General features: G+C 35.8%; 1 protein-coding gene across 2 annotated transcripts in view; it reads left to right on the plus strand.

Annotated features, from left to right (window-relative positions):
* Positions 1–17,414, plus strand: part of LOC137623046 (spermidine synthase-like) — a 91,538-nt gene that overhangs the window by 54,835 nt on the left and 19,289 nt on the right. For both annotated transcript variants that reach the window (XM_068353681.1, XM_068353680.1), the window contains exons 2-3: positions 6,660–6,793; positions 13,122–13,242. In XM_068353681.1, the coding sequence (XP_068209782.1) occupies positions 6,663–6,793; positions 13,122–13,242 (252 nt within the window). In that variant the 5' untranslated portion in view covers positions 6,660–6,662. The remainder of the gene's footprint in view (positions 1–6,659; positions 6,794–13,121; positions 13,243–17,414) is intronic.

A 17,414-nucleotide genomic window follows, 5' to 3' on the forward strand; every position in this document is an offset into this window, starting at 1 on the left:
CCCTTCCACCTTCCCCTACCCAGAGTAGGGGACGAGGTAAGTCCGTTGCGGGGAAGAAGCCAGAGGTTCTTCCCCAGGAGTCTGTTCTTCATGATAGTGGGGTAGCAGCTTCTTTCCAGGCAAGTGGGGGGCCTGAAGATGAGGTTACTGGTGGTCCAAGAGACGATGCCCTGGTGCTCGCGGGTCAAGTCTCGTCTGATGATCCCTTGTGGAGTAAAAATGTCCCTGTCTCTTCACCCGCATCATGGGCATTTTTTCCAGGTACCTCCGCAGCTGAAGGCGCCCCCGAGAAGGAAGACTCACCGTCGGCGGATCCCCTTGAATGGGTGCCTCCGAGGACGCCCTGTAGGTCCCCGTTGAGGTTGGAGGAAGGCCTCGGATCCTGGTTCCCTAGCGTAGAGCGCCCACGCTCTCCCCCAGCACCACCGTCGTCAGTACCGGATGTGTTCCTGCAGCCCACGCCCTCTGTAGGACAGCAAGTCGTTCAGCCGACCACTCTCCAGGCCCCTGCCCCTCGGACGTGTTACGAAGAGTCCTCAGATTCATCGGTAGTAGCAACCTCCAATTCCTCGAAAGGTGAAACCCGGAGGAAACCCCGGCGGAAGCGTGAGAGATCCCGGAGAAGGCATTCCCGTTCGTGGTCACGTTCCAGGTCTCGACATGGAAGGAGGCGCTCCAGGTCCCCTAGGAGGAAAATCAGGAGGAGCAGATCACCAGGGGAAGAATGGGTGGTCATCCCCCGCAGTAAGCTCGTGGACTTTACTTCGGTCCCGAGCGCTTCAGGTTGCCGCCCCAGAGACAAGTCTCTAGGAAGGTTCTCCTCCAGCCACAAGCTAGAACCACGGAGGGACTCGGCCTCGCGGACCTCATCCGACAGGCGTAAAACCACGAAGGTTCCGACTCAATCCGCCCAGCGGAGGGAGTCGCCCCTTCGGACGGGCAGCCTCGTCGTGTCCTCGAAAGTAGCACCGCGGACCTTGGAGAAGGAGAGACGGCTTCCTCCATCGGGCAAGCCACGGAAGCCTCGTCCTCCACGATGGACAGACAGAGGACGGAGGCCCTCGCCACCACAGCAACGCCCGTCCTGCGTCCAGAGCCTTACACGGAGGCATCCGTCGGAGGAATTCCTCCTAGAGAAGTAGGCCGCCAGACGGAGGACGTCGACGACAACGCGGAAGGCGCGCCAGCGGAGGACTCGGCTTACAAGAGGGTGATAGGCCTCATTAGGCGGCACCATCGTATAGAGGAGCCTGAACCCTCTGACGATGATGCCTGGCGCTCTAGCCTCAATAGGCTAATGGAGGCCCCCGTCCAGCAAAGGCATATATATATATATATATATTTATATACATATATATGTGTGTGTATGTTTATGCACTGATTGATATATATATATATATATATATATATATATATATATATATATATATACATATATATATATATATATATATATATTAATGTTTATATATATATATATATATATATATATATATATATATATATATATGTTTGTGTGTGTGTCTGTGTAAATGTATGTAGATATAGATACTGTATATATTTGTAAATATATGTATATATATATATATATATATATATATATATATATATATATATATATATATATATATATATATATATATATGTATATATATATATATATATATATATATATATATATATATATACACACATAAATATGTACATACATACATGCATACATACATACATACGTATATTGTATATATAATCCCTTTCATCTATGAAGCAGCCAACAATTTCAGAGAAAAGCTCAGACAGTGAAATGCTTTGGCAGTCAGATAAATTATCAGCATTGATGAGAGATGCACTAACTGGGAGACATCGAGACATTTTCAAGTAAAAGATTCAAGCCATCAAATAAACAACAGTCACAGTAAAATACGACATATAAACGTGATAACTCTGGCTATGCAAATACTAACCAATATGTAACAAAGTTACTAATTATCTAGAAACAAACTTTTAAGATTTGTGTTCACATTTAAAAAGATTTAAATGTCAATTTCATTAAATCTTTTTCATTTCATGACACGCTTTAAGTATGAACCTCTCTTTTTTCTCATCCAAAAACTATATGATTAAGCTTGGACTTCATAATAAAAAGCAGTATATATGAAATTTTTATGAATGACAATTTTCCGTTGTTCTTTTGTTCCATTCCTTAAATTTCTTGAAATGGGAATCAAGAATTTTACTAAAATGTCATATTTTCTATCAAAGCAACTATCTGCTAACTATTTGTCTCTTTCCACTGAAATTAGTAAAGATCATGGAAAGTATGCTTGCAATCAAGAATTTTTGTATTTTATCTGTCCAAGGTAGTTAAAAAACATTGGAAAATTAAATATTAAATAGAATACTGTAACAGATTATGATATATCCATAACTTATCTACTGGGATCAGGTTAAGTATAACTGTTATTGTGAATTATTGTCTAGATCACAATTGTTATTTTTGATAAATGGAAGATTGTATGACATAGGAACTGAACAAAATACTGTAGATTAAATTCATTGCTCAAGTAATATTATATGAAACTTAACTTTTAACTACTATGTCTCTTTAACCCTTTTACCCCCAAAGGAAGTACTGGTACGTTTCACAAAAGCCATCCCTTTACCCCCATGGACGTACCGGTACGTCCTTGCAAAAAAATGCTATAAAAATTATTTTTTTTCATATTTTTGATAATTTTTTGAGAAAATTCAGGCATTTTCCAAGAGAATGAGACCAACTTGACCTCTCTATGACAAAAATGAAGGCTGTTAGAACAATTTAAAAAAGATATACTGCAAAATGTGCTGGGAAAAAAATAACCCCCTGGGGGTTAAGGGTTGGAAATTTCCAAATAGCCTGGGGGTAAAAGGGTTAATGGGTTGAACAATCATCCCCTGGGTTGTGGATGATTATGGAATATGAATGTCCCATGGGAGTGTAGAGTTTGCTTTTCAATATTAATAATGGAAAATGTATTGTGTGTGTGAACTTATTGCATCCAATAGCAAGTTACGGTAGTAGCTCAGTTTACGAGTTTAATTAGTTCTGCGAGGGACCTCGCAACCTTCAATGCTCTTATCCTAAAACAGCTTATTCCTACTTATCATAGGGTGGTTTCAGCGTGAGCTGGATTGGTCGTTAAGAAAACAATCTGGAGTCTCATATTTCAAACTGTATTTTGAGATGGTTTCCTTTAAATCTAGACCAATTGTTTATAAATTTAATTAATTTATAAGTTTTAGTTTTCTCGTTAACCAATCTCTTTCCTTCACGCGGGTCCCACCTTAATAAGAGTGTAGAGTAAGCAATGTTAACATCAGGGGAGGTTCATAAAAGTAAATGGAATTTCAGTAATATATTTTTTTTATTTTTATATTGACGTGATGTTAATATACAGTACATGCCCTGCCCTCCTTCCCCACTAATTTGTGATGTCCAGGAATAAGGAATGTATCTTCTGAAAGAAAATGGGAAAACATTTACAAATTTTGCGGGGTAAATGTCTATAAACTAAGCCTTTAGAAAAGCAATGTGAACATCTGGTGACTATAGAAATGACAAAGTTTATTATTAGAATTGTTTATCACATTCGTATTCATCTCAATTCAAGGAAATACCTTTGTTTCATAGAGTCAAAGTTTTACCAATTCAAGTGCCCATGTTGCTGTCTCAAGATGATGGCTGCATCTTCATATGGTTAAGAATTGTGGTTGCTCAGGTTACTGGATCGGATAGGAATCCTGGTCAATTTGAAGAAATCTCTTGGTTCCAACTAAGAAGACTCTATATTTGGTAATAATAATAGCAACAGTTTATTTGTTTTTTTCTCTTATTCTGCTGTTGCATACTCGTATTTCAAAATGTTGAACCCTATATTAGTTTTAATGTGGACGAGGCTGCTAAGGATCATGGCCTCCTTAGAGAAATGATTTCCCTTTGGATGTCTAAAGATAAGTGTTTTCCAATCTTATCTCAATCTACATTGAACAGAATAGACAGTTTAGACACAATATCAATTCCAGTGATGAAAACCATACTTCATATGCTAAGTTGGTGGGATGGTTGCAGGCAGTTAGTGCATGGAGCTTCTAAGGATATGAAAATCCCTGATCTTTATCTGTTTGTAGATGCATTACAGGAGGGCTGGCTAGTTACTTAAATTATTTACCTCTGCCAATCCTACATATCAATTGTCAAGGGGTTACATTAATATTAAAATCTTTTCAGGACCAGGAACCACTGGTAGTAGTGAAGACTGGGGAAATGTATTTTCTCAAACTATACGATGGCACTAACCTACATCCGAAACCAAGAGGGTATAAGTTCATTCTCCCTGTACCAGATAAGGGAGGTGCTGTTAACTTTGAAAAATTTTGAAAGGATTATGCTTTCTTCCTCAGTTTATTTCAGGAAAATTGAACGTCGTAGTTGATCAATGAAGCAGAGATTCAATTTTTCCAAATAATTACTAAAATCATTTGTATACTGTATCTAGAAATGGTTGGGTCTCCTATTCATAGACACGTTTACAATAACATTGAACAAAGAGGTGATTTGTTCTACTCCTCTGGATCCCATAGCATGGAAGGTAGATGATCTGTTAAAAGAGTGATCAAATCTAGATCTTTAAGTGTTCCCATCATTCACCAAGATTCAGCAAATGTATGACAAGCTCAGGATGACTCTCAACAGGCCCATTCTGGCCACAAAGGGAATGGTGCACAAATCTGTGCCCTTTGTTGTCGGAGGGTTCAATAAGGTTGCTGTAACCAAAAAAAAAAATGCCCAGACAATCAATTTCAAAGGCGACACATCTAACCACAGGGAGACTATCCATTGTATTTTCAGAAGCAAGGAGTTTTTGCAGTTCTCTATATTGTTGTTTATAGGTTCTTAAAGAGAGACTCCGATATTCGATATCAAAGATGCTTGAATGTTTATTTTGGTGGTGCCAATCTAAGAATTTACCAATGACTAAAATTAGCTCGGATGATATAGATAAATCTTTGCGTACCATTTTTTATGAAAAGAAAATTTTAATTTCGGTAATTAAGGTATATTGATCAATGTTTAATTCTATACGTAAGTATCTGGGATTAGATCTCTCTCTTTCAGTAATATAATTGATGTGTTTAAGGTTTTTAGTATTGAAAGGCCTCTAGTAGTCAGGTCTCTGTTTTGGAATTTCGATATGGTTTTACATTGTATAAAAAACTCAGTTTTTTAACCGTTTGAAAATCTTTCACTTATAGATTTCATGGCATAAATGCTTTTCCTATTGGCATTGCCTTCAACTGAAGGCATATCCTACAAATATTATCTTGTAAGACAGACTTTGGGCAGCTTAAGATAATTTTGTCACTTTAGTCATCCTTCAGAGCATGGATATAAGCATTTCATTAAAGATAGATTCCTTTGTCCTGTAAGAGCCATTCAGTACTATTTGAACAAAACTATGGACATTAGGGGTAGGGTCTTAGTGCATTCCGTGGGATTAAAGATCCAAGACGTCGTCTGTGTCAAAGTTTAATGTCATTTCTAATAAAAAAAATTTGGTCACAAAGCTCACAAAGAATTGGATTAAAGTTCTATAAAAGCCTTGAAGTTTAAGGTTCAGGATTTTAGGAATACACTTGCAACTCTTAAATTTTTTTTTAGAAAGAGCTTTAGTATCAGCTCAGTGGTCTACCAAGTTGGTCTATACTAAACATTATTTTTGAAGAATTATGGTTTACTTATTGAAATTGCTGGGCTGTAGGTCTTGTAGTGGCTGCTGGATGTGGTGTATTAATGTTCTATACAGTAGTTTAGTTAATTTATAACTTTCTTATTTTAAAAAAGTAATAGTTTTAGTTAGACTTTGTTGGGGTTATATAGCTAGGCAAATAGAGATGAAATAATCCCATATTTCTAATATCATTAGAAAACCATTCAGGAGTCCCGTATTTCAAACTGTATTTTGAGAATGTGTGTTACCCTTAATCTGAACTAGTTGAGTATAGAATTGTAATTATTTTGTACGATCATGTTCCTAAGTAATGGTACTGTACTTTGATTACTGTTCTAAGGTGAAAAGAATTATTTCTAATTTTTTTATAAACTTTCTGAATTATAAGAGCAAATGAGTATATAATATCAAGAATATATATACTGTAAAATGTTAAAAAAAATCTCCACTTGTAAAAACTTCACCATTTTCGATATACCATGAAATAAAATGAAATATTCTGAAATATGAACGATAAAACCAGGATTGCCAATCACATGCTATCCTCATGAACAATAATAACACAAGAAAATTTGCCTCCCCGACTCGAAAAGGTTACCATGCCTGAGAAGCCGTGAAACAATGCTGCAGCTTGTCGGTTGACATACAGTGACATCCAAAAATTAGTCTACTACTCGCTTAGCTGACTTTTGGATGATGGAGCATCATGGGCAACATCAAATAAATACCAGAACTGAAAGACATTAAACTTCAGTAGCTATACAGAGAGTCATGATGGAAATGCATAGAAATAATATCCCCTTAGTGAAGAAGCTGTATGAACATCAGTTAAGTATAGAAATAACAAATTTCATTTTAGAAATTTTATTTTTTAAGCATTTTTTCTTTCAGACAATGGATCAAAATCTCAATGGATGGTTTACTGAACGATCCCCTATGTGGCCTGGCCAAGCATTTTCTTTACAAGTAAAAGAAGTTCTTTTGGAGGAGAAGAGCCCATTCCAGAGCATTCAGGTCTTTGATAGGTATGTATTTCCTCTATTGTGCATTCTGTACTTCCCTTGATATTTTCTAGAACTAGTGTGCGTGGCCGTTGCAAAGCCACGACCACCCAAAACAATATACCCAGCTACTGGCATTCTGTCGTTTCCTCCACCCTTCTTCTGATAGGAGGCAGATGGCTAACGACAGAACCCAATACTCGGACACGAGTGGGCGCCGCCGACGACGACGAGTGTATTACAGCCATAAAAATTATCTTGAAATTTCCTATATGAGGAAAAGGCATTGATTCGGAAATTGCTTGGAAAACGGAAGTTTGATTCTGATTTCAAAATTAATTTTTAACACGTTTCACCAGTCGAAGGCAAATGAAATATAACTTGAGTAATATGGAATGGAACTTGTTTGAATTTTGATGTACTACAAAAGTACTGTTAAAAACAAATTTAAAACAATAATTTAGGGTGCCACTCTAAAGATTCGATGGACAGCATATTGAAATGCACTCACTGAAGTTTTTATTTACAACACAAATTTATGTAATTAAGGAATCTAACCATAAGAAATGAAAAAATCAAGTACATTGCTGCCTTTTTTTTTATCTATGCAAAGAAATATGAAACTGTACCAACAGCCTGGGTACTCATTGATTTTGAAAATATATATGCTACCAAAAACCATGCAGTGTGAATCTGAAATGTCTGTCTTATTAACGAAAATCACTATTCTCATATTATCAAGAAAGAATGATAATTGTGATCTACATATTAATCTCTGGCAACATCATCCAGTTAGTTCTTAATTCTGACCATCCTTTGCATTCACGTTGTCCTAGAGTTAACCATCTTGTATGTAGTACTAGGCATGAAGTTAATTCTACCAGTCATGCCTTCTCCAGCATAAGGCTCAATACAACATAGAATTCTAGATTTCTTCCACCTGTGACCAGATTGTGGAATGATCTCTTTAACCAGGCAGTTGAGTCAGTGGAACTTTAGCAGTTCAAACTTGTAGCAAATGTTTTTATGTTGAACAGGCTGACATGAGTCTGTCTTCATATTTTAAGCCCTGTCCACACGATCGAGCATGCCCGATGGGCAAACAGTGATACCAAACCACAATAGTTAGTAAGAATGAGGGTTAATGACATCAGAAGCGGGAAAACCACAGACAGGGATCTGGCATCTTACAGTGTTGCCAGATCCCTGCCTTTAGTTTTCCCGCTTCTGACGTCTTCAACCCTCATTTTCACCAACTATTGTGGCTTGGTATCACTGTTTGCTCGTCGGGCATGCTCGATCGTGTGGACAGGGCTTTATGTGTGACCTTTATTTTAACATTACTGTACTGATCTTAAGATGTGTTATACTCTTTACTCATTACAGTACTTCTCATGTACTGTATAGTTTTATTTCCTTATTTCCTTTCCTCACTTGGCTATTTTTCCCTGTTGGAGCCCTTGAGAATATAACATACAGCTTTTCGAACTAGGGTTATAGCTTAACTAATAATCATAATTGGATCTTGTTTGAATGGCGGCGTGCGTTGTTTGCTTGCAAGATCTGCTACTAACTCATCTCGTGCTCGTTTTCTTACAAATTAATTGAAGGGATTAGTATCTCTCTTGCTTGGATGAATCTCTTCCTCTCATGCACATTAGTTTCCTTACTTAGTAATTAGTCACTTGGTAAACAGTTTATTAAAAATTTTCAAAACTGATTATTAAAAAGACAATTTTAATTGTCTTTGAGTGAAATTTTTAAACTATTTGATAATTGAATACAGGTAAGCTGTTAAAGGTCCAGTACTTTTTTCATTTTTGGTAAGATATATAAATGATCCTAAATTCAGAGTAAGGCTAGTAATTGAAGTTCACATTTAGTGCAAAAGCATTTTATCTTACTAGACGAATCATTGCCATTCTAGTCCTGGATTACGATCTAGTTACCCTTTAGGAAGGCACTTATAAATTCTTATAAAAACTACCATAAAGAATTTTTTTATACTTCTGACATGTATTAAAAGATGGGCTATACAGTATGTGATTAGTTTAAAGGTTTTAACTTCAAATAATGGTTAATTTATTCATCAGTTACTTTTAAGTTACCAGTTACCTAAATGGGCATAGATCCGTGTAATTAGTTTTAGATATTTGTTATCCTTCGATGATATGAAGTAAGACCACAAACTAATGGTAGTAGAGCAGACCTTAGCCAATCACTAGACCAGAACCCAAAGGAGTACCGTACAAATTCATACTTCCTGTTTCGGATAACGGGAGTTGCTGTAATTAGGGCATATTTAAAGAAATTTTTAGGCATTGAGGATATGATTTTAATTTTGATTATTTTACCCTATTTTTAATCATTCTTTTTCAGAATGGGTTTTGGAGGATGTCAGCCTAGCCTGTGGGTTTTGTGATAAAGGAAGAGAACATGTATGTTTCAATAGTGGGACACATTTATTCCCCTATTTCAGGCCACTTGTAGATATGCAGTAGATGTAGCCTAGTTGGTAAAGTAGTTGCCCAGTTGGTTACTAGAACTCAAGACAGTATGTTGCTCTACATTTGTTAGCAATACTAAGCGCTGCTGTAAATAGTAATTGTTTATGGTTGATCTTGTTCCCCGTTTTCCCTGTCTCGTATAGAGGACTTTTTTTCTTTATAGATCTTGTGAGGAGTGTGTAGACCGCATGGTACTTCGCTGAGAAGTATTTTTCATGATTAGATTAAAATTCTTAGTGAAAATGAAAAGTTCACCTAAGCAGTTTAGAAATGGGGTCACCTGTACACAGTCATGTTTAGAACTTCACAAGTCAACGACCCTACTGTGTTGATAACACTGCTTCTCGTCTGATCAGCCAAGTTAAGCAATGTTGGGTCTGGTCAGTATTTGTAACTGCCTGCGAACACCAGATTCCCTTAGCAAAACAATAGTTAAAGTGGTTTGTTCTCTAGTCTTAGATACCATACCATAGAAGATAGATACCCTGTTATGTTCAGGAAAAATTTAGATATTTTCACATAACCATCTTTTACCATGGTTATGGTGGCCTTTTTCTTATAAACTATAAAAACTTTGAAAAATCAAGAGGAAGAGAAATAAGATAGAATAGTCTGCCCGAGTAGTACCCTCAAGCGAGAGAGCTCTACTCCAAGAAAGTGGAAGACTACGGTACAGAGGTTAGAGTACCACCCAAGACTAGAGAATAATGGTTTGGTTTTGGAGTGTCCTCCTAGAAGAGCTGCAAGGCATAGCTAAAGAGCCTCTTCTAATCTTACAAAGAGGAAAATAGTCACTGAACAATGACAGTATAGTAGTTAACCCCTGTAGCTAAGAAGAATAGTTTGTTACTCTGTGTTGTCAGCTGTATGAGGACAGAGGAGAATATTTGTAAAAAGAATAGGCAATACTATTCGGGCATGTGTAGGCAAATGGAAAATGAGTTGTCAACCAGAGAGAAATATCCAATGTAGTACTGTCTGATCAGTCAAAGGACCCAATAACGCACTAGCCTGTTATTATAAACAAACTTCCAGTATTTGGTCGTGGTTTTACAATATTTAGAAGGATTGAGTTTTAAATCTTAACTAAAAAACCTTTCATTTACAGATTTCACAGCTTAAATGCTTTTTGTATTAGCATTGATGTGAGCTAAACTATTAATAAACAGCAAGCAATTCCTTTTAAGGTAGGCTTTGGGAGCAGAAGAGGATTGTGTCTTGCCCTCCTTAAGAGTTAAATTATTTTTGTCTGAAAATAGTTTTCTGCACATTACAGCTATTATCCTCAATTTCCTATGAAGGATTAGAATCCCAATTCATCCTATCTCATCCAAAAAAGGCTTAAAGTTTGGTTGTAGAAAAGAACTGAGAGTGCAGACCTCCGGCAAGGCAGCTTATTTCTCGAAACCAGCTTGCCTTTCCCAGAATCAATTTAAACCTTGAAGTCTATAAAAACCATGTGTGAACTCGGGGTTAAGGGTAGGGTTAATTCGGTCGACCGTTTGCTCGACCTTGACCTTTGACCTAGGGCTTTCAAAGTGGAATCACTTCCACATCTCTTCATAACAATTAAGAGGACAGTCTGCTATGTCTTGTATCTTTTGTTCTAATCATTTTAAATATATGATTTTTATATATGTTTTAGATATATATAATACCTTCATCATACAAAATTTTCAAGTCATTTCAGCTAAAACTTTTAGATTTGAGTAAAAATCATAATTTCATAAAAAATGTTAAGGTTGTGATTTCTTCACTAATATGACACCAATTTTATTGAAAATCATGCCATAAAAAGTTTTATAAACAAAGTAATTCTGTGGGACAGATATTTTTTTTCTAGACGCAAAAAAAAATCGTGAAAATAAGAAAAAGGAAAATAAAAATTGTCACACAGAATTGTGGGGATTTTATTCTTCATTCCAATGGTATTTTTCTCTTTAAAATTGAACAAAAGTATCATAGAAACGGCTACTGACATGCAAATAAGTATGTTTTTGATTAATGAGCTCCCAAAGATTTGCTATGTAAATTTTCTCTTTTTTTTTCTTAGAAAAATCAAAGTAACATTATTATGATAACCTTACTTTGTACTTTTATTGTTCATTCCTACATCAAGGCTCCCTAAAAGAGGTATTTAAACCCTAAGTGCATTAAACACTGTTAGGGTGTCATGAGATGTCGGATTCCTCTCATTGTTACCAGTTTTAGTTGGAATGTTCCAGCTTTGTACTCCTCTTCATGTTTTCCTCTATTCTTTTTATTTTTTTTATTTTTTATTTTTTATTTTTTTTTATTTTTTTTTTTTTTTTTTTGCTTACTCTCTGTTCTTTCTTTGACCTTAGGTAACTTTGGCATTGCTATAAAGTTCCTGAGGACGTTGTAAAAGCACAACTTACACATGAAATACAATTAGACACACGCACGTGTCATACCTCTCGGACGTCTTTGGAGTCACTAGCTACGACGTTGGTCCGAGCTCTCAAGCCTCTCATAGTTCCTATGCTCTCCCAATACCTTCCAACTTTGCCAGACGTACAAGATTTCGAAAATTAGTTGAAAAAATCGCTGTATATTGCAAAAATAAACACGCAAAGATAATCCTGTCAAACTCGGTCATGCAGACAACTCAGTTAGGAGGACATCGTCATTTAAAGACCATTTTATTTTCATTATATGTAAAAATAATTGGCTGAAACTTCTGGAGATCATGTAAAACATGTTTCTGCATACATATAGATAACTATTTTTTTATTTTTTCAAGTTATGATATCACCATAGCGGACGGTTCCCTTAATCCCTGGTAGTTTCATAACTGAATAAAATTATGGCCAGGAAGTTGTTCACAAATAAACAAACGGACAAACAGGAGCGGCGTAAACATAACCTCCTCCCTACTTTGTTGGCGGGGGTAAAAGTTTGATCCTTATCTTATAAAAGCTGTGAAAATTAAGATTCTAGATATTAGGAGTAAACTTACCTCTTAATTTTTACAGAAATATTTCTATAGAGAAAATTTTAACTGTTGTTCAGTATCGTACCATGTTGGTATTCAGAGAATGTTATCTTGACTAATTCTTGGTTTCTTATTGAGATAGCAGGGCTCTAGGTTCTGTAGTGGCTGGTGGTGATGTGGTCTTTCAAGTTTAGAGTTGAATTAATTTATAGATTTCTTTTTCCGATATTTCAAATAGCATCGGGAAAACATTCTGGAGTCTCATATTTCAAGTTATTTTTGTGATAGTTTCCATTATTCTAGACCAGTTTATTTTAATTAGTTTATAAATCTTGATTTTATTTTTAACCTATCTCTTTCCTTCACTGACATCCCACCTCCATCAGTGTATGAAAGTCAGCAGCATGAACATCACGAAAGTTTCATAAAGATGAAAGGAAATCTATTAATAACATTTTATTTCTATACTTCCCTAATGTCCATATACATCCCCATCCTCCTCTCAACTGATGTCAAGCAATAGGTAATACTTCAAAATTGAATAACAAGAACCATCTGGCACTCCTTGCCATTAACCACTATAGTCCATTTCTTTTAGCGAGGCATATTTGCACCGACTTGTAGCGGTGCCCTTTTAGCTCGGAAAAGTGTCCTGATCGCTGATTGGTTAGAATTATCTTGTCCAACCAATCAGCAATCCGGAAACTTTTCCGAGCTAAAAGGGCACCGCTGCGAGTCGGTGCAAATCTGCCTCGCTAAAAGAAATGGACTATAGATGTTTTCATTATTTTACTAGGGTCATGTATCTATTGAAAGGAAAAGGGAAAATTTTATTAAGTTTTGTTGAAATTATTTGTTTTAGTAACAATGTCCTCTTGATAACTTGCAGCACCCACTATGGAAAAGTATTGGTATTGGATGGAGCCATTCAGTGCACAGAGCGAGATGAATGTTCTTACCAAGAGATGATCGCATTTCTGCCTCTCAACTCACATCCAAGTCCTAAGAGGGTAAGATGAAATTCTTTGTTTTGGGGAAATAATCAATTCTTATTTAATGTATTTTTGTATTTTGTAAGCTATTTATAGATTTCATTCAATCTTTAATATATGTTTGTTTGTTAGCTTTATAATTTGTAACCTTGTAATTCATATAATCACTTATTTCTATGAACCTCTCCTAATGTTCATATTGCTGGGATTTATTGACGTTTACCCCTAAAATTTTTAAATATTCCCATTCATTTTCCTTCCAATAGCTCATGCTTCTAGTAAAGTACTGTAATACGACCTCAAGTGGTAAATGGTAAGAATTCAATCTTTCAATGGTTTGGCCAACTAACCTTCCTCCAGATTGTTAGAATTTTAGTGCTCTTAGACATTTAAATATATCCTCCTGAGGATTTATTTAACCACTATAGGTTGTTGGGATCATTATCTGCTGTCTCTGTGTCTTGTGCTGGGGGATAGTATTGCAATTTAAATAACCAGTGTGAGGCATGCAAAGGCCTCTATGTTACTCTCATGAAGAATTTTTTTTTATGATTGCCACCCAAATGAAAAATTTCAGTTTGAGGAAAATTAATGGTACAGTAGGGTCCCGAATTATGCGAGAATTTGGTCGATGAAAGGCCTCGTGTAATTGGAAATTCGTATATTTCGAAACACATCATGGCGGCAAACAGCAACCTACCCGTCAATTTTTTTTTTCACTCCATTTCTAGCTTTCTAGCTATATATATACTGTATATACACTGTGTGTGTCTATGTATGTGTGTATGTATGTATGTATATATTATATATATATATAAAACATATATATATATATATATATATATATATATATATATATATATACTGTAGCTTTTATCTTAACAATACTGTAAGAAATCCTTCTTATAGATTTTTTTTATAAAATACTGTACAAAATTTCTTTTATGGATAAATAAAACAATAAAAAGTTGTTAAAGTTTTGATAATTTTATATGACTGTAGTATTTACTACTGTACTATGCATAGCTTACTGTTTTCAGTATTTTCCGAATGATGTAGAATTATTTCCTATAGATACAAAAAACAAAAAAGGGTTTTCAAGGTTTGATACAGTACGTATCTAGCAATAGTTAAAAATTACAGTATAGTACTGTATATCCATGATGACACTCCCACACGTAAACACGGCCACTAGGCGCAAGTGTGCACTAGGCTGCTGTACGATAATCACGCTTTTTTTGCCCTGAGCGGTCATTTCACTAATGATAATTTTTCAAAGTTAATTTAATTTCTTTATGCTTATAATTCGTAATTATAGTTAAAAGTAGGGATATTAATTAAATGGTTGAGTAAAAAACACAATTAATACTACTATTATTTAATTTCAAATGGCTACATAATACTGAATATTCTAATGGGTTCTTTTTATCTTCAATCGTAAATCTTACGCCTGGATAAGCAATAAAAGGAAAGGAATAGGTCTCTCTCTCTCTCTCTCTCTCTCTCTCTCTCTCTCTCTCTCTCTCTCTCTCTCTCTCTCTCTCTCTCTCTCTCTCTCTCTCTCTTCATATCGTTTCCTGTATAGTTTTCAAATATGTTCGTCATACATTTGTACATTTTTTATCCACTTTATTATCTCTCTCTCTCTCTCTCTCTCTCTCTCTCTCTCTCTCTCTCTCTCTCTCTCTCTCTCTCTCTCTCTCTCTCTCTGCGTTTCCTTTCCCTTTATAGTTTTGTGAAATTTCGTTGTCCAGTCATTCGGTAATGAGAAGTCATTTTCGCTTTCGACATCGAAAGAAAACTTTGTTTCTTCAATATACTCATCACTGGAGGATTCAGAACTAGTGCTCTCATTATCAAACAGGTTATCATTATCAAAATCCACAACAAGAATATCATTTATTTCATCTAAAGAAATAACCTTCTTCCTCTTTAGACCTTTCATTACAAAAGGAACAACAAATAACCACTTATGCATGAACGCCCGAGCGCACTGATAAGAAACCAGTTCAAACCACAGTTTTGTAACATCAAGCTACCTTCAGAAAAATAGTTGCCAGACATCATATAAGTTTCTATTCATAGTCCCCATATGCTGAGAGTGTTGCCAAGTGGTGATCCTATACTTACTATACGAGTAAAGTAACATCACGAGACTGACGGCTTGTAAAAGGCAATTAAAGTCATGAACGGAATATACAGTTGAAGGCGGTACCGAGTAGATCGTGGTGAACGGTTTATCACGTGGGTGACGCTTAACAGGTTAAAAAAACATTTTATATAGTTCGGTATTTTCTCTATCCATCCTCTCCCAGAAAACCTTCAAATGTGAATTATCGGAATGTGTGCAGATCTTGGCAGTGCGATAACTAGTTAGCGACTGAGAATAAAAAAAAATAAAAAGCCCGATTGACGAATGACGATGCTGATGAAGAGGATATCGAATACCGATTTTTCCCTAATTGATTTTTTCTACGTTCTGTCTAATCCAATGTACAGTACATTCTTATGTAAAGGGCGAACCCCAACATTTCTTGATGCTGCTACACTTTAATTATAGATATTTTACCACCAATTTATAATCTTTATTTATAACAACATCTTTAGTAAAAGCTCTTCAATATCACTTTCAGGAGTAAATGCGTTTATGATCGACGATGAAACGTAAAAAAAAACGTTTTCCTTTTAAGAAGGCGTTTTTTTAGGGAAAAAAAACAACACGAAATAAAATTGCTCATATTTCATATACTTTGATTTTCTAAGGATAAATAAAACATTAATTATAACATTATTATTACATAGTACCTGGTAAGATATATTTTGCCGCAAAAGTTAACCTATAGACAGATGTTAAAATTGGTTAGCGAGTTCGTTATGATCAGCGATGGAACGTACTAAACAAAGTAATGGGTTTGGTAGTGGTGACATGTTTGGCAGTAGCATGATATAAAATAGTCTTTATTTTGATGGTTTTTAATTTAAAGTTTAATGAATAAGGATTTTTCACCATAATCACAACATAAGTATAAAAATTAATTAGTACAAATATGGAATATTATACATATAGGTGTTGGACAGTTAGGCTAGGCCTAGCGACAAGTTCACACAACAGATGGGCAAACCTTAACATTTTTCATCCAAAACTAGTCTTAAAATGTTTGAACAGAAATCTTTCTCTCACATTCTCCCCCCCCCCCCTTCTCAGACATCGGGGAACCATCACCCCCCCCCCCCCCAATACAATTAAGAAAACAATAGATTTCCTACGCTTCGCGGTGCTTGACTCGCGGATTTAGAATGCTCCTCGCAAATACAGGAAAATTAATTTTTAAAAACTATCGATCGCGTAATTGAGGAATCGCGTAATTAGAACACGTGTAATTCGGGACCCTACTGTACTGTAGTTCGGGGGAAATCCAGGGAAGACTTGTTAATTGTAGTGGGGAAGATAATGTTATTGACATGCCAGGACTGAATTTTGATACTTCACTTAACCCTTTTACCCCCAAAGGACGTACTGATATGTTTCACAAAACCCATCCCTTTACCCCCATGGACGTACCGGTACGTCCTTGCAAAAAAAATGCTATAAAAATTTTTTTTTTTCATATTTTTGATAATTTTTTTGAAAAAATTCAGGCATTTTCCAAGAGAATGAGACCAACCTGACCTCTCTATGACAAAAATTAAGGCTGTTAGAGCAATTTAAAAAAAATGTACTGTAAAATGTGCTGGGAAAAAAATAACCCCTTGGGGGTTAAGGGTTGGAAATTTCCAAAGAGCCTGGGGGTAGAAGGGTTAACCAATAAATTTTTTTATAGTGATGAGTTAGAAGGTCTAAACTTCCTTAACCTCATTAGTAAATTCTCCGAACACCACCTAGTCTTCTCTTGTCTCTTAAGTTGCTTCCTTTAACTTGGCTTCTCAAATCAAGCCTTGTGCTATTAGTGTTATTTCAGAAAGGTTTTTGATGGGAATCGACCTTACAGATTCTTTTGGATCTTCAGAAACAGCTGCTTCCAAGGCTAGATAGTACCCCTCAGTTTTCTCCTTTCATTGTAAATAGAATCAACCAGTTATCTCAAATGCAGAAAAAAGGATAGAATTTCTGGCTCTCGTTTAGTATCGAGACATTATTTCTCAGACGTTTTGACTTATATAAGACTAATTAGTGAGCTAATATTGTGCTA

The sequence above is a fragment of the Palaemon carinicauda genome, chromosome 30, assembly GCF_036898095.1.
Source record: "Palaemon carinicauda isolate YSFRI2023 chromosome 30, ASM3689809v2, whole genome shotgun sequence".
NCBI lineage: Eukaryota > Metazoa > Arthropoda > Malacostraca > Decapoda > Palaemonidae > Palaemon > Palaemon carinicauda.